Below are 18,641 nucleotides of genomic sequence, written 5' to 3' on the forward strand. Positions count from 1 at the left end.
CTCAAGGCCTCATCTCTACATTGAAAACTTTAGACACGTGTTTTTAATCTCTCTAGCACATTAATGACCGTTCTCAACTCAAACACCAAGCACATCAATTCCAATTACAAATTTTACAACAGAGCATTCAACGTATCAAGTCGCAAGCCTCTCAATTTACAAAATAACTAGCTCCCCACACCCTGCACTCCCAGAGTTTCAAGCCAAGAAGATAAATTAAAGTTCAGTTTTGCCTGAACCTTACCGGGTCCTTAAGAAAATAGAAGACTAACAAAGAAACAGACAACAGAGTTTTCACATAGTTCAGAGGTTAGGAGTAACTGCCCGCAGTAGCTACAGCTAATTTACCCCCTGGGGCATGCAGGAGGCCTGGATCATCTTGAGCAGCAAAGGTGTCATGGGGAGGGGCATCACCAGTAAGTACAACTTGCACTTTTTCCCCATTTTAAGTGACCTTCCACTTCCTCCCAACAAGTGAATTTCTAAAAATGACAAGGCACCAATCTGGAGGCTCCTTTCAAGTCCATCTTCTGCAGCTGCACCCTCCCAAAGGTGAGCAACATGTGCTCTGTGCTATCCGCCATTTGAAAAAGCTCTATCTCCCAACCCGATGTTTCCCAAAGTGAGCAATACTGCCCCACTAGGGGGCACTGGACCGATCCAGGAAGGCTGCAAAAGCAGATGCCTACACTTTACTCTAGACCAGGGGTGTCAAACTGGTGGCCTGAGGGCTGCATGTGGGCCCGGAGGTAATTTTTTGTGGTCCACGATGCTCTGAAATAAAATGTAACGAGGGAATTGTGTGTACAGTATTGCCTCGATCTTCCCTAAGCGCTATTTTCCTCATAACATTTTTTTTCTATTTTCATTTTATTTCAGAGCATCCGTGGGTCACAAAAAAATTACCTCGGGGGCCGCATGCAGCCCACGGATCGTCAGTTTAACACCCCTGCTCTAGACTATGAGCTAGAGTACCAAAGTTTTTCATTGCCAGGGGCTGCACTGAGTAATTTTTTTCCTGGAAAAAAATTAGTTTTATATCAAATACGTTTGGGAACCTATACTCTAACTCAACCCTTGGAAGTATATGGACAGGCAGGACCATAGGCAGATCCTTATGCCTTACCCACCACTTAGGTGAGGGATGCACAACCAGATCCTCTTTATCCCCTCATTAGGCCCATACAATGTTCTGTGCTACCAGATTCTAGGAAGGCTTCTCTCCCCTGATTTAGCTCTGCACAATCCCTGAGTGGGAGGAGCCTATTCCCACCTCCCCCTTGCCTAGAATTGAGATAAGACTAGGAGGGAACAGATTCTGGCTAATCTATCTTATCTAGATAATCTGGCCTATGTCTACTAGAGGAGTGTAACCAAAGCGCATACCTCATCAGTCCCTGGGAGACAATGAGAACTGTCTCCTGAAAGCTTCCCAGGGGAAACAATGAGATGTAGAGCAGGCTTTGCGGCAGCACTTCCTGCTCTGCCTTGTTCTGGAATGGAGGCCTCCACCAACACGGAAAAAGCCATCAGGGCTGAGATGTTTCCCTACTGGGTCTAGCAAGAGTATTTTTGTCACAGTTCATCACCTATCACAAGACTCTTTTGAAATTTTTTCAAAAATTAATTTATTGGGGGTTCATACAGCTCTTATCACCATACATACATGCACCCATTGTGTCAAGCATATTTGTACATTTGTTGTCATCATTATTTTCAAGACATTTTCTTTCTACTTGAGCCCTTGGTATCAGTCTCAGAAACCCACCGAGGGTCACTCTGAGTCATCATTGAGTCACTCGTGACAGTGACTTTGGTCTTTGGTTTATTCGCATTGTCACTCAGGTTCCAGAGCTCACTTTCTCCCACTCTAATCATTGGGATAAATCCCTAACTGTCTTTCAGTGTCGTGTCTATTCTCCAGTTCACTTTAAGCACTCACTGCTCCAAAATGGACTTTGCTGCACCATGTTTCTGATTTGACATCTCTGTACTCAGAAAACTTCAGAGTACACGTCTCTGTACCAAGTCACTGAGTCACATCCTGGGCTCCCAATTCACCTTTCCAACCCCATTTTCCTGCGTGGTACTTATGAGTAAAAAGACCTGTGTTTGAGTACTGCCTCTGCCACTCACTAGCTATGTAACCTTGGACAATTCAATTTTCTGGGTCTGTTTCCCTTTACTGCAGAGTGAAGGTGAGAATTAGAAAACCACCATTTAAAAAATTTTTAAAGTTCTTTGTGAAAGCTCTTTTCGAACTAGAGACCAATCAGTTTTACTATTTGTGAATGTCACAGCTTCTACTATTTGTGAACTTGAAGCACTTAAGTGTTTTTTTTCCATGCCTTTATTCACAGTTGTTTCTTTTGCCTGGAATGTCTGAACCACCCAACACCCTCACCCCTGCAAAACCCTGTAGGCACACTCATACCCACATGTCCTGATCCTTCAAATCTCAGCTCAAATATCACCTCCTCTATAAAGCCTGTCCTAACCTTCCTCTTCCCAAGTAAGCTGAAAGTCATCCCTCCTGTCCTCTGAATTCCCAAAGTACTTGCTTCATCTTTGCTGATACAATTCCATTTATTGGTCTACAAAGCACATGCATCTGGTACATGGGTTTCTTATTTTTGTCCCCTGCTAAAAGAATCTGTGCTGTGCTGATTTTTCAGCACAGATTATTGTGGTTTGCACACAATGGGTGACCAATGAGTATTTACTAAATGAATAGATTAGGGAGCGCTGGTGGTGTAATGGTTACAAGCCACATGATTGGCAGTTAGGAACCCTGGGAAGCTCCAAGGGAGAAAGACTGGGCTTTCTACTCTCATAAATAGTTACAGTCTCGGAAAACCCACAAGGGTCTCTAGGGGTCAGCACTGACTCGATGGCAGTGAGAAATGAATCGATTGCCTGGGAAAGTAATGGGGCAGAAAAACCATTGAAGGTTAAAGTAAACAGAAAACACTTTGCTCCGTTCCTCTAGTATTAAGATCACACTAAAACATGGTGACTTGGGTTTTAAATTCTGTGGGTCTGTATGCATGTGTATCACAGAAACACACACAGTGATATTGAACATCTCAGGCTAGGGCTGAGGGTTTTTAAAAAATGTATCCCGAAGACATAAAGCATATATATGCAAACTACTGAACTGAAAGCCCTTTAACTCACCTAAAAATTACAGTGTGCACAGTACAGTATAGGTACATATGCTTTTGCACATGCAATTCTAAGAGCACATCACAGCTCTGTCTCTCAAAGCTCACTCTGTAATTGTGACTTTTCCCTCTTTGCGCACCCCCCCCCCAAAAAAAAGTTAAAATCCCTGTTCTGTGCATTAAAAAAAAAGCTACCTTATTTGTCGCACCTGCCATTTAGCAAGGAGCCCTGGGGCTCTTGTGAATCAGGCATTGGGCTGCTAACCACAAGGTCAGCAGTTCAACCCCACCTGGTGGGGAAACAATCAGTGCAGATTTACAGTCTTGAAAGCCCTACCAAACCAAACTAAACTCGGTGCCATTGAGTCAATGTGAACTCACAGTGATCATACGGGCAGTCCCTGCCCTTGTGAGTTTCGGAGAAAAACTTTTTACAAGAATAGAAAGCCACTTCTTCCTCCGGTAGAGCGGATGGTAGATTCAAACTGTGGACCTTGTGGATCGCAGTCCAATGCCCTACATGGGGTCCATATAAGTTGGTTTTTCTAATCATTAGTTGATTTTTTTTCTAATTAATGGCAACAGTGGTCAGAAAGCATCATGTGTTTGAGACAGACAATCATCATAGTTCTCTATCACTCTTCCAAATGCCTCTGGGGTCATCCATCCCCTGCTGCTAGCCCACCAGCTTCAGGTTCCAAACAACTCCCAGGGAACTCTCACAGCGATTGCTTTCAGTCCTTTAAGTCCGGATTGGGGCTCCTGGGCGGGACTCTGAAACCCTTTTTAAGATTTTGTTCTCTGAGAAGCTGATACCAAAGGTTTAAGTAGAACGCAAGTGTTTTGAGGATGATGGCAACAAATGTACATCGTGCTTGCTACGAAGGCTGTATGTATGGATTGTGATAAGAGTTGTATGAACCCCCAATAAACTGATTAAAAAATTTTTTTGTTCTGCGCTACTTGGCCCCAGGACGCTCTCCTTTCTTTCCCTAATTGAAGTGTGCTCCTGATGAGTCGGAATGGACCTGAAGCGTGGTTTTACATTGTGCTCTCTATGCTGCTGCAGCATTTGGCTCAGACTGCTTTATCGTCGTGGCTTTCCACGCAGTGTTTAAACATACTGCTGCAAAAGCTGGCGACCTGGGGGCCAGAAGCCCTCCCCTCCGTCCCCCCGCCGCCAAAAAAAACCCCAAACCCAACTCTTTAAGAGCCAACCCCAGGCGGGCGGAGGCGCGCGAGGTGAAGTCCTCAGGACTCATTCCAGCGGTGTGAGGGCGCTCGTGGACCACGGACGCAGCCCTCGGCCATCGCCGGGAGCCAAATGCACTCGTGTCATCTCTGATGAGCTGTCCCATCATTCCTAGACTTTTTTCGTCCCCGCAGTTGCAGAACTCCGTTTCCCCCGACCTTTCCTCTACGTCCTACCCCACCCCCACCACAATCAGGCGCGTGCCAGTCGCCACGGCGCCGAGCTGCCTCGGGCCCGTTATTTTATGCATCGCCTCCGGGTTATTCACCAAGCTCTCCTCAAGCGCCTGCACATCACGAGCCCCAGGGAACCACCGCTGGCCACTTGACCGAACTTTGCTGACACCTTGCTCCCTTAGCTTTGACACCAACCGCCCCCCTGAACGTCCCTCCAGGCGACGGAGTCCACCCCTCTTCTGCCCGGCGCCCCCGGTGTGCCCCCCCCCCCTACTTACGCTGGCACTCACCTAGCAGTTCCGCGATGGCACTGAAGGGTCGCGTGTGGCTGCTGGAGTTACTCTGGAGGTAACGGGGGCTCATCTGGGGGGGCGAGAAGGTCCCATCCCACGTGAAGGCCTCGGGCCCGCCGGACCCTCCCTGTGCGCCCCTCGCAGCCCCGGCGGGACCCGCGCGTGTTCGTCCGCCCCCCTCAGCCCGGACCTACCGCGCTCAAGCGGATCCCTAAGGCCTGCAAGCTGCCGCCCAGCCGGGGGAGCCCAGGGCCCTGCACGTGATTGCTCACGGGGGCCCCCCGGCACATAAGCATTTTCTTGGCTGCCACGGTACTCGTGTGCCAGCGCCGAACTCGGCGCTCCGCCGTCCGCCCTCGCCAACTCGCACTCGCAGCTGGCCGCGGGCGTCTGGGGCGGGGTGGGGCCCTCCCTCCCTGGCTCCTCCCCGCAGCTGGCGGGGGCGGGGCGTGCTCCAGCCACCTGTCTCCAGCAGGAGGGGGGAAGGCAGCCGAGCGGAGCGAGCGGGCCCGCCCTGTCAGCACCTCGCCCGACCCACCGATTGCTGGAGCTGCCTCGCTGCTGTACAGGAATATGGCGACCTCCTGACAGTCGCTCCTTAATCCCCGCCCCTAATTAATTCTTGGCGTTTGCCATAGGCCAGGCCTCCGAGCGGGAAAGGGGGAGGGTGGGGGGACCGCGAGGGGGGAAGCGGGAAGGAGGCAAGAGCCGGAGGAGGGCATTGGGATTTTAAAACCCGAGTCCTAGCTAGGCCACTTATGACTGACGGGCAGGATAAGACCAGTCTTTCAAGTCGGAAACACGATAGTCGTTACTATCTGCGAAGATAGTGGATACGAATGATGGGAATCTACTCTGACTACTCAGACACCCAGAAGTTTCTAAGAGCCCATTGGAAAACCATCCCCAAAGCCTTCTAGCTGTTTTAGCCCGAGAAGGTGTTTCATAAAAGGTGAAACTAGCATCCACTTAGCTACTCCAAGATAAGCGATTTGGCTGAATGATGGAGTCTTGGCAAAATAAAGTGCTGTACAGTTTTTGAAAAAAGCTAGGCTTGCAGGTGAGTCCTTATTGAAATGGACTAGTATTCCTGAGCAAATCATGGGGGGCGGGAACGAGCGTGAGATATTGCTATGGTCTGTTGCCATCCAGTCAATTCTTCTAGCTCGTGGCGACTCATGTGCAGAGCGGAGCTTGCTCCACGGGGTTATCGTGGCTGTAGGCTTCGGAAACACCAGGCCTGTCTTCAGAGGCATCACTGGGTGTATTCTAACGACTGGATAGTAGTGGAGAACTTCACCGTTTGCACACCCGTGGAGTGTGTGAAATGTAATACCATTGTCATTGGTTAGAGGAGGATACATATAGGATGACTTCCGAAAGCTTACGGCGATTTCCATGATCTTTTATTTCTGTTTAGATGGGTGGGTGCTGCCAGGCTAGGTTCTGCCTCGTCTCCACAATCGTGCCAATGTTGGAGCCCATTGTTGCAGCCAATCCGTCAATCTAGCTCCGTGAGACCCTTCCTCTGCTATTCACCGACCCTCTGGTTTACCAAGCATGGTGTTCTTTTCCAGAGACTGGTTTCTCCTGAGCCCGTGTCCAAAGTAGGCCACAGGAAGTCTTCACCATCTTTGCTTGTAAGGGAACTTCCAGTAGTGCTCATTCCAAGACAGACTTGTTCATTCTTTTGACAGTTGGTGGTCCTTTCAATATTCTTCTCCAACAAGTCCAAGCAAGCAATAGATGGCTAACAGCAAGGTCTGTGGTTCAACCCCCTCCCCAAGCCATTCTGCAAGAGAAAGATGGGGCTGTCTGCTCCTGTAAAGATTTACAGCCTCAAAACCCATATAAAGAGTCGTTATGACTTGGCATCAACTTGGTGGCAGTGAGTTTGTGCTTTCAGTTCTCCAACACAATTATTCAAATGCAACAATTCTTCTCTGGTCTGCTTTATATATACAAGTATTCATCTATAAAGGCATCTGTACACACACTCAGAAAAACACAATATATATACCTTGACGATACCTCTGGGTCTGGGATCATGAATTCCACCCCCCATTTTCTAATCTTATTTGCATTTCCTATGTATTGTACTCTAGCATACATGGTTATAGAAAAAGTATTTTTAATAAAAAAATATAACATTCCCTTTTTTACATGAACCAACATGTATTTGACCACTTACTTCCCTATGCCCATTTGGGTTTTTTCCTGGGTTTTGTTTAGGTTCGTTTTCTTTTAATCTTTTGGACAACATAAACAATGTTGCCTCACACCTCCTCACGTGTTGTTATTGTTCTGGTCAGCCGTCTGTGAGTCATTTCAGACTCATAGTGACCCTATGTAAAACCGAACGAAACTCTGCCTGGTCCTGCACAGTCCTCACAGTCACTGTCATGCCTGAGCCCATTATGGCAGCGTCAGTATCACTCCAGCTTGTCAAGGGTCTTCCTCTTTTTCGCTGACTACTTCAGCGAGCTTGATGTCCTTCTTTAAGGAATGATCTCTCCTAGTAATAACTTTCCTCTAGTTGTTAAATGCTTCCTTCCCCCCACTATCATGATCCCAATTCTGCCTTACAAATCCGGCTAGACCAGAGGACGTACATTGGTACAGATAGCAACTGGAAACACAGGGAATCCAGGGCAGATGACCCCTTCAGGACCAGTGGTGAGAGTGGCGATGCCTGGAGAGTGGAGGGAGGGTGGGGTGGAAAAGGGCAACCGATTACAAAGATTGACATATAACCTCCTCCCTGGGGGCTAGACAACAGAGAAGTGGGCAAGGGGAGACGTCGGACAATGTAAGACATGACAAAATAATAATAATTTATGAATTATGAAGGATTCATGAGGGAGGGGATTCATGAGGGAGGGGGAAAATGAGGAGCCGATATTAAGGACTCAAGTAGAAGGCAAATGTTTTGAGAATGATGATGGCAACAAATATACAAGTGTGCTTGACACAATGGACGTATGCATGGATTGTGATAAGAATTTGTACGAGCCCCTAATAAAATGATTTAAAAAAAAAAGCAGTCCAATGTATGTGAGATGAAGTCTCACCATCCTGGCTTCTAAGGAGCATTCTGATTGTACATTTTCCAAGACGGATTGGTTTTTCTTCCGGCAGTCCATGATGCTTTCACTATTCATTGTCAACACCGTGATTCAAATGCATCACTTCTTCTCTAGTCTTCTTCTTCCGTGTCCAGCTTTCACGTGTATATGAGATGATTGAAAACACCATGGCTCCGGTCAGGTGTGGTGCAGTATGTTACATGTTGGCTCAGCAGTCCAAAAACTACCTGCCACTCTGCATGAGACTTTCTATTCCCATAATGAGTTGCAGTTCCAGAAACCCACAGGGGCAGTTCTGCCTTCTTAAAGCGTCACTTGGGTCTGAATCAGCCCAACGGCAGTGAGTTTTGGTGTGGGTCAGGCGCACCTTAGTCCTCAAGTGAAATCCTTGCTCTTCAAAACTTGAAAGAGGCCTTGTGCAATAGATTTGCCCGATGCAATGCATCCTTTGATCGCTTGACTGCTCCTTCCATGAGCACTGATAGTGGATTCAAGCAGAACTAAAGCCTTGACAATTTCGTTCTCTTTTGTTTATCGTGATGCTTTCTATTGGTTCCGTTGCAAGCAAGGATCTGGGTTTTCTTTACATTGAGTTACAGTACATATGGAAGGCTTCAGTCCTTGATCTACATTAGCAAGTGCTACACGTCCTTCACCCTACCAACCAGCAAGGCTGTGTCATCTGCATATCACACATTGTTAGTGAGTCTTCCTCCAATCCCAATAAGCAAAATATGGTACACAGGAGTGCATACAATCAATGTGACTCAAACACAAAGAGAAATGAAGTCTTGGTGCCTGCCACACATAGATGACTTCATCAAACTAGGTAGGGGCTGCTCTATGGGTTTCAGAGACTGTAACTCTTGATGGGAGTAGAAAGCCCCATCTTTCTCCCACAGAGCGGCTGGTGGTTTCCAACTGCTGACCTTTAGATTAGCAGCCCAGCCTGTAACCACTAGGCCACCAGGGCTCCTCCCTAAGGAATATTGGGCTATAATTTTCTATTCTCACAATGTCTTTGCTTGGTTTGGGTATCAGTTATGCTCAACTCATAAAATGTACTCGGGAGTTTACTGTACTTTTTTATATTTTAGGATAGTTTGAGTTAACTCTTCTTTAAATGTTTGGTCGAATTCCCTGGCAAAACCATCTGGTTCTGGACTTGTTGTGTTGGGAGTTTTTAAATGACTTGATCAATTCCAAGAACATGTTTAAGTCACAACTGAAGGGGGAAAAAAAGACATCATGATAAATGGAGAAAAAGTGGAAGATGGCAGACTTCATTTTACTTGGATCCAAAACCAAAAGTTACAAACGAAGCAGTCAAAAAAACCAAAGAACATATTTATTGCATGAGGCAAATCTATTGTACAAGAACTCTTTAAAACGTTAGAGAGCAAAGATACAGCTTTAAAGATTTAAGCTGTGTCTGGTCTAAGCCATGGTATTTTCAATTGCCTCAAAGTAGAGGGTCAGTGTAAAAGAAACCCCTTAACCAGATGGATTGACACAGTGGCTGCAACAATAGGTGGAACCATGGGCACAATTGTGAGGATGGTGCGGGACTGAGCAGTGTTCGGTTGAGCGGAACCAATGCTACGGCATCTGACAACACTAACAACATTGATCGTGTGGGCAACTAATTATGAATTTAAAGCTACCCACAATCCTCTTTCTGGGCTTTAGTTTCCTCGTTTAAAAAAAATGGAATTGATATCTCCTTCACATGGTTGGTGTGAGAACCAAGAGAGATGTAAACAATTGAGCACTGCACGACAGCTTAAATTCTGTACACTAGGTTTAGAGTGGGAGTCCTAAATCCATTTGACTCATAGATTCAATCTCCTCTGAGTTCCTTTTGATCACTGGTCAGCAATGTAAAGAAGTTTGCTTTCAGGCAGAATGTGTTCGCTACCACTCCCCTGATGAGTCCGGAGACGCAGTATAGTCCTGAGGAACCTGCCTGGCTGGATATGTCCTTGATGGAAATTTTAGTCCTATCTCAAATCATAGTGGTCAGAGGGCCCTGAATCACTCTTGAAAGCTTTTTATCTGCAAATATGTATGTAGTCCCATCATGTTTCTTTCCGCACGTCTGTAGTCCCTTCTGCAACTTGATTTCCCCCACTCTTAATTTTGTAACCATTTCCTTTTGGTTACACGAATTACTGAAGCAGCTGCGTGATTTTGAATCCTTACACACCACTATAGCCTCCTGCTCATCAAGGTGATTTATTTTTGTCTTGTATTTGTCCTGTGTAAGACTTAATAAATAGGTTTTTATACAATCCACTTGAATTTGCCACCTCTCCCCCCTCAAACTGCACAAAGTGTAATAGAGCTCAATAAATGTTAGTTCTCATCCTTCTTCTCCCTTCATTGAAATCGTTGAACCTAAACAGCAACATTATTTTAGAATAAATAACGCTATATACAATTTGGACCTTTTTTTCATTAATCCTTAACACTAGAAACATAAGGCACTCTGAAGCTTTAGCTTGGAGCCAAAGTCCTTTCTGGAAACAAGTCCAAATTGTATTCCGTCTTCTCCCTGGTCTGTTTCTCTCAGTTGTCAATGTCTCTGATTAAAGCAGAAGGAGCTTTTTATATTCCTTTTACTTAGAACCACCATTAGCTCCTGGAAACTGGAAACTCGTTAGAAATGCAGATTTGTGGTCACTTATCACACCTACAGGTCAGAACAAATGGACACAGGGACCTGCAATATAGTTTAACAAGCATTCCTTGCCTCAGGCTATTTCAAACTGGAGCACCCTCTGTGCTGTACAACAAGATCTCACCTTGGGCCAGGGCGTCACTAGTGTGTGGGGGTGGGGGCTGGGGAGGGGCCACAGGTGACAATATCAGAGAGATTGACACCCAAATGACCATTGATAAAGTCTTGCTCAGTGTGTTGTTTCGGCAGAAATGTCTTACTTTTCATAAAGGTAACCTGGTATTCGTTAAAACAACAAAAGCACTTTTTTCTTAAGCTAAGCGTGTGAGCATTGTTAGATGCCATCAAGTCGGCTCAGCCCCATAGCAGCTGTGTAAAACAAAACGAAATACCACCTGTTCCTGTGGCCTCCTCACAGTCTTTGCTATGTTTGAGCCTTTGTTGCAGCCAGTGTCTATAAGGAGGACCAGTTAATACAACTATTACTCAAATTTACCCACCAACTCCTAAGGGCAATGGCAAAGAAACTGAAGGGCATTTTTTTGTTTTTGTTTTGAACAACTTCTACCATCTGAAATTGAACCAACATGCAATCAAGATGCATACTGGTGATTAGAATGAGAAAGCTGAAAACAAAGAAGGATTGCTATTTGGAAAATATGGCCTTGGTGATAGAAATCATGCTGGCAGCGTATGATAGAATGTTGTTAAACCAACGATTGAGTGACCTGCAAATGCCTTTTCCAATCACATAAACTACATCTGTGGAAATAGACATGGAGAAGCTCAATATCATCAGTCAGTACAAGGTGGGGAACCAACCATCAATTGCAGAACAGACCATCAATTGCTCCTATGCAATGTTAAGTTGAAGCTAAAGAAAATTAAAACAAGTCTACAAGAGCTAACATATAACCCTGAGTGTATCTCACCTGGATTTAGAGAGCATCTGAAGGATAGATTTACTTTTTTGGACATTAATAACTGACAAGCAGATGAGCTGTGAGATGACATCCAGAACATCACATGTAAAGAAAGCAAAAGGTCATTAAAAAGACCAGAAAGAAAGAAAAGACCAAAGTGAATATGAGAACAGACTGAAACTTGCTCTTGAATGACGAGCAGCTAACTCACACAAATGGAAGAAATGAAGATGTAAGAACGTTGAACAGAATATTTCAAAGGCAGCTCAAGAAGACCAAGTAAATATTTATAATGCGATGTGCAACAACTTGGATTTAAGAGACACAAAAGGTGAGAACACTCTCGCCATTTCTCAAGCTTAATAAACTGAAGAAAAAATTAAAACCTCCACTTGTGATATTGAGGGATTCAAACCCACCAGCCAGCTTTCTAAAACGATGAGGCTTTCTACTCCCTTAAACAGTTACAGTCTCCGAAACTCACAGGGGCAGTTCTACTTTGCCCTATATGGTCACTATGAGTTGACTTCAACTCACGGCGGTGAGTGAGCTTATGGGCAAAATGAGGCTTTCTGCGCCTGTCAAGGGTTACAGTCTTGGAAACCCACAGGGGGCTGTTAGAACCTACCCTGTAGGGTCACCATGAGTCAGTAATTGGTTTTATGGGCAAAATGTCGAATGGCGCAGGAAGCATCAAAAGGAGATGGAAGGAATACATGGAGTTTCTGTACCAAAAAGAACTGGCCAGCATCAACCCTTCAGGAGGTAATACATGCGCACAACCCAATGGCCCTGATGGAAGCAATCCAAGCTGCTCTATTCATACTTTCTTACTAGAGGAAAAGTCTCCAAGAATGAATGCTAGTGGCGAAGGTTTTATAAATGCCATGTGGAAGGTGCTCACTCAGCTATGCCAAGAAATTTAGAAGAGAGCTACTTGGCCAACTGAATAGAGAGCCCTATCTGTGCCCATTCCCACGAAAGGTGATCCGGCAGAATGTGGCAATTATAGAACTGATTCAATATCATGGGTTTTGTTTTTTCTTTAAAGGAACCAAATGTTTCATAAATACATATGTATATTTAAAACACCTTATATATGTTGATGGCATCATTTGATATCTTTAATATATTACTTGCTTTGGTATCTTTATTGTATTCTAATTTTTGCAAAATTAATTTAAGATACTCTATTTTCCCTTCTGGTGTGGAGTTGGTTCTGACTCAGATGAGAAAAAGTGAATATTCACTTTCTGACACAATTCTCCCCTTGCGGCCTTCAGCCATTCGGCTGGAAGTGGAGCCCAAGGGTGTATGCTGTCCTGCCTGTCCTCCAGTCTGCTGCAGAAACCTTCGCTCTGGTCTGTGTGGAGTCACACTGGGACTTCAGGCTGAGATGCAATGCTGTAGTGCTGAAGCCCACTCCCAGACATGCAGTTTGAAGTCCTACAAGCAGGAGAGTTGGTTTTCTCTCAGTGGAGTCAAGAAGGAAGCTCCTGGGTGTAATCTCCAACATGGGATTCCAGGATGTAGGAAACTGCAGCTGTCACTACTACCCTCCGGATAGAGAGCCGTGGAACTCTGGGTGGAGATACCTCACCTGCCTTCTGGGAATGCACCGCCCTGTCGCTCACCTCTCATCTGTGTCCCCTAGCACTTTCCCCTGCATTTCCTGCAGACACAGGCCCACCCACCTACTCTTTCTACGGTTGTTCCCTGGGGCCTCTTGAGTCCCCTTACCCCCCTACACTGCTACACTGGGTTCTGGAGTACAGAGGACTGTCTGCATTTTAATTGAGCTTCCTGTTAAACAGGAGGCTCTGAAATGCTCCATCCATGTTCTGCATTGAGAGTTTCTTTTCTAGTTCACACTCACAGGTATCTGGGGGAATGAAATGTTTTTAATATTCTGTCTCTATGTAGTTGCTTATCCTGGACTTCATGTATTGGAAAACACACCAAAAATCAAAAGCAGCATATATATATTTCTCCAATAACAATATTAAAAGAAACCAGAGAAAACACCTTGATCAAGAATAAAGCAATAAATTCATTTACATCTCTCAACTATTGTCAGAGGGGATTCACCAGAGGCTTAATCCATGTATAGACCCTGCAAATGGATTTTGGGCTCCCACTGTCATCCAAAGTCTTCTGAATATTCCATTCAAACTCACCACCATCAAGTCAATGCTGACTCACCGTGACCTTGTTCACAATTTAAGCTCTGATACCATTCCCTCCTGCAGATTTGGATTTCATGGTTTATAATTTTTGTATCACAAAGCCTGGAGTGTGTCTTCCATGTGCACTTGGTTGATGCCTTGCTTAGCTGGCTGCTTGCTTGAATACAAGCCTATAAAAGCCTAGCTGCTATTGTTTTTGAGAACCAAGCACTTTCTGCCTTCTTCACCACCACACTTTGCTATAGTAACTGTATCTTCAGTGATCTCTTCATGAGTGCAAACATGGCGCAGGGTCGTGTCATAAGAACAAACTGTTCTTAGATTGGGGCTAGAAATGAGTGCAAGCCCCAAATCTATTCCCTTGTCTATGGTTTATATATGTCTCTGGTTGCCTTTTGTACCTCATTGTCATTTTTGGCAGGGGTTTGAATCATTAATTATCACACATAAGTAAAATGTGGCTGAAAACCATTTAAAAACAGTTGCAGCAGTATATTAACAGGGAACACAAGCAGGATTCAGAAGAGGACGTGGAACAAGAGGTATCCTTGCAGATGTCAGATGGATCTTGGCTAAAAGCAAAGAAAGACAGAAAAATGTTTACATGTGTTTCATTGACTGCGCAAAGGTGTTCAACCACGAGGATCATAACAAAGTAGGGGTAACATTGCTAAGTGTGGGATTTCAGAACACTTCAACGTGGCTTGTGGAACGTGTATATAGACTAAGAGGCAGCCCTTTAAACAGAACAGGAACCTAATGTGTAAGTTAAAATCAGGAGAGGTTTGTGGCACGATTGGATCCATTGGTTAAACTTAATCCATTTGTATGTTGAGCAAAAATACTCCAAGAAAATAAAATGGACTACATGGAAGAACACCACATCAGAACCGAAGGAAGACGAATGAACAAATTCTGGTATGTAGATGGCACACCTTTGCTTGCAGGAAATGAAGAAGGCTTGACGCTTCAGTATGGATTATACCTCAATATGCACCCACACACACAAACAGACCATTGAGTCAGTTCTGGGGTTTCTGAGACTGGAACTCTTTACAGGAGTAGAAAGTCTCATTTTCCTCCCAAGAAGCGGCTGTTGATTTCAAACTGCTGGCCTTGGGGTTAGCAACCCGACTATGCCACCGGAACTTCTCAGCTAATGAGAACACCACTAAGCAAAGATGGAAGTTGTTAAGGATTTCATTTTACTTGGAACCATGATCGGTGCCCATGGAGGCAGCAGGAAAATGAAATGACGTACTGCATTGGGCAAATCTCCTGCAAAAATGTCTCTGTCCTAGAGAGATATAACCCTCCCTCAGCTCATAGTGGCCCTCTTTAAGACTTCCAAATATTTTATAAATATTTGCTGGAGCCACCCCAAACCAAACTCACTGCCATCGAATCAATTCCCTCTCATAGAAACCCTATAGGAGAAGATAGAGGTGCTCTTGTGGGTTTCCGAGATGAACTGTTTACAGGAGTAGAAAGCCTGGTCTTTCTCCCTACCTGGAGCAGACAGTTGAGCAATTGCTAGAGAATACTAGCATTATAAATGATGTGTTTGAATTATCGTGTTTGCAATAATATTCAATATACCGTAAACTTCCAAAGAAATGAACAGATCTGTTTCGGAAGAAATACAACCACAATTCTCCTTAAAAGTGAGGATCTGTTATTAGGAGAAACCATTTCCTGGGGAGGAGGTGGTGGTCATTAAACCCAGTTCATGTATCACTCACTATACCTATAAGACTCTAAGTATGCTAATTTGCGTTTTGAACCTTCTAATGCACTCTGCAGGGAGCTCTGGTGGCATAGTGACTGCTGCATTGGGGTGCTAACCTTCAGGTCAAAGTTCAAGACCACTTCTCTCTGCGGGAAGGAGATGAGGCTTTGCACTCCCCAAAGATGTACTGCCTGCGCACCCACGGGGGTGGGGTGGGGGTAGGGGGTTTCCACTGTGTCCTACTGGGTCATTATGAGTCACAATAGACTCCAGGGCAGTGAGTGGGAGTGTACTTCTGTCAGAACTGTCACGATGATCCAATCCCAAGGAGGCTTTGAATCACGTGGCTTCATCTGGAAAGCTTATAAGCAAGCACTGCTGCTTTTTGTTGCTTCGGGTGTTATCATAGGCCCTGATTTTGTCCACTTATCTGGTGTTTTGGCTCCAATATTGTATTGTAGTAATTCATATTTGTGCACCTATAGTAATAATTGTAGAGGAAAGAAGTGTTAACAGAAAGAAAAGGGGGGAAATAAAACAGGTTTCCACCAAGTGACTCAGTGTCACCTACATTCATGCAGAAAGCTTTTATGAAACACTGGTGTTGCTAGGATTCATTTATCTAATACATCTTCCACTTAAGCCATTTGTAACTATAGTTAGCACATATTATTCGATGATTAAAATTCATAATAAATGTCACTAACAATTCCATCGGGTCTCTATGGAAGGAGGTGCATGCATGGCAGGAAGGAGGGGACGACCCCAACCCTAGTGATGCCACGGACTTGGACTACATTCTGTCATGAAGGTCCTCGTTCCCTCCTCGTCAGTGATAGGGAGGCATCTCAGCAGGCATTAGACAACCCCAGAAGACACTGAGACCCTGGCCAGGTCTCAGGTATAATCTGTGCTCTTCATCAACTATGGAAACCCCAGGAGCAGGTCACTGAACTCTGGCCATGGACGGGGCCTCATTGAAATGGATTCTCCTAGGGGTCACATGGTGCAGTTCGTGCCCCAGGAACCAGCGATTCCAGATCTTTAAACCTACTCAACACAACCTCTCATGCAGTAGTTCTCCAAGCACAGACCAACAAGACAGGTATCATCTGGGAAGGAGTTAAACTCTTTGACCCCAGCAAGATCTACTCCAGGGAATTCTGATACAGGCTCAAGTTTGAGAGCCATAGACCTAGCTATGTGCAATAATAGCACTGCATGACCTTACATTATTTTTCGGTCTGCCTGTTCTCTGATTACTACTTTCTATTACCCAGAAGATAAAAAAGAAATAAAATGTGGCAAAAGCACACAAAAGATGCTCAGTAACATTAGCCATGGTTGTTACTCTTGCTGTTGGGTGCCTTTGATTCGATCCTGACTCATAATGAGCCTCTGTACAAAAAGAATGCAACACTGCCCAGTCCTGTGCCATCCTCATAATTACTGTTATGTTTGAGCTCCTTGTTCCAACCACTGTCAATCCAGCATATTAAGGGTCTTCCTCTTTTCCCCGGCCCTTTACTTTACCAAACATGATGCCTTTCTTCATTGACTGGTCCCTCCTGATAACATGTCCAAAGGATGAGAGATGAAGTCCTGCCAACTTTACTTCTAGAGAGCATCCTGGCTCTGTTTATGCCAAGTGCCTTCAGAAAAAGGGAGGCCCCCAATTAAAATACAATTTACAGGCACCCATTTATAATGTCTTCAACCAAAGACAAGACAAAGATAAATCGTCATCATGAGGGAGACCATCAGCTGACAGCCATAATTGTACTCAAAAATTCACAGTCATGCAGCTACTGAAGTAGGACGTGGAATGCAAAAGAAACTGTCACAAAATCATGGTTGGTGGCAGATCAATTCTTCACTGGCGGGACTGCAGAAGTGGAAAAGGACCCTGATTGGGATGTGTGCATCATATGAGAAAAGCTTACGAGATTGATTCAGGGCCTGCTGACCATGTTGGCTCATGACCATGGGGTTCTATTAACCCAAGTTCAATCAAGAGGGCACCCAGACACATCCCTGAATTCAAGGCTGCCCATCCCTGGGCTGGTCGAGGAGTGGTAGCAAACACACTCTACCTGAGAGGAAAGCTTTTTACATGGTTGGGCAGGGGATGGAAATAATTTAATGGAGACTGGCTTTAAGTCAGCAGTTCTCAACCTGTGGGTCGCAACCCCTTTCGGGGTCGAATGACCTTTTCACAGGGGTCACCCAACTCATAACAGTAGCAAAATGACAGTGATGAAGTAGCAACAAAAATAATATTATGGTTGGGGAGGTCACCGCAACATGAGGAACTATATGAAAGGGTCGTGACCACTGTTCTGAGTAGAGACTAAAAATGAATTTAGGGCTCCCATTGTGAACCACAGTCTTCTGCAAGCCAAATGCTCAGAATTGAAGCTCTAAAACACCAGACATATTGGGGCTCTTTTAGCCATCCATGGAACTTTCAATATTCTTTGCCAGCCTCATCATTCCAATGTTTCAATCCTTCTCTTTTCTTCCTTATTCATTTATCTAGCTTTTACATGCATCTGAAGCAACTGAAAACATTCCCATAGCCATTGGAGAAGTGCAAATCAAAGCTACCACGATGGCTGATGATTGAAATTGTTGTCCATTATTCATGCACCTATAGAAAGTTGAACTTACAGAGGTTTGTACTAGATATATTTATATAATCATCAACAACAGTAAAGCAAATAGGTGCTAAGGCTCGTTATGTATAACCAGACTTCTCATGAAATCTGTATTTTGCTTTGGAGGTTTAGAGTTATAGTTTCATGGGATATCCCAATTACTAAGTCTGATAACATGCTTGGTACATTTGTTCTGCTACCTACTTCATTGTGCAGTAACTGGGCTCTTAACCGCCAATAGGAGGTCAACCATTACACAGCAATTAAGCTCTATTTGCCTAGAGCACTGGAGGAAGGACAGTCAGGAAGAGGAGGTAAATATGGAATATCTGGTTACGTAACTGCCTCCATGAACAACCTCCTTTGCAATGAAACCAGAAGGACTGGGTAATGCATGATTATCCATTCCTGAACTTTTATTTATTTATTTTTATAATAATTTTATTAGGGGCTCATACAACTCTGATCACAGTCCATACACACATCAATTGTGTA

General features: G+C 44.7%; 1 protein-coding gene across 1 annotated transcript in view; it reads right to left on the minus strand.

Annotated features, from left to right (window-relative positions):
- Window positions 1-5,222, minus strand: part of MORC4 (MORC family CW-type zinc finger 4) — a 52,438-nt gene extending 47,216 nt beyond the window's left edge. Inside the window, exons 1-2 of the mRNA XM_004710029.2 lie at window positions 5,080-5,222; window positions 4,883-4,955 (exon numbers count right to left, since the gene is read on the minus strand). Coding sequence (XP_004710086.1) covers window positions 4,883-4,955; window positions 5,080-5,181 — 175 coding nt within the window. The 5' untranslated portion in view covers window positions 5,182-5,222. The remainder of the gene's footprint in view (window positions 1-4,882; window positions 4,956-5,079) is intronic.
- Between the last annotated feature and the right edge of the window lie 13,419 nt (window positions 5,223-18,641).

This window comes from Echinops telfairi, unplaced genomic scaffold (assembly GCF_000313985.2).
Source record: "Echinops telfairi isolate 266 unplaced genomic scaffold, ASM31398v2 ScPeMD7_7427;HRSCAF=8465, whole genome shotgun sequence".
NCBI classification, from domain to species: Eukaryota; Metazoa; Chordata; class Mammalia; order Afrosoricida; family Tenrecidae; genus Echinops; species Echinops telfairi.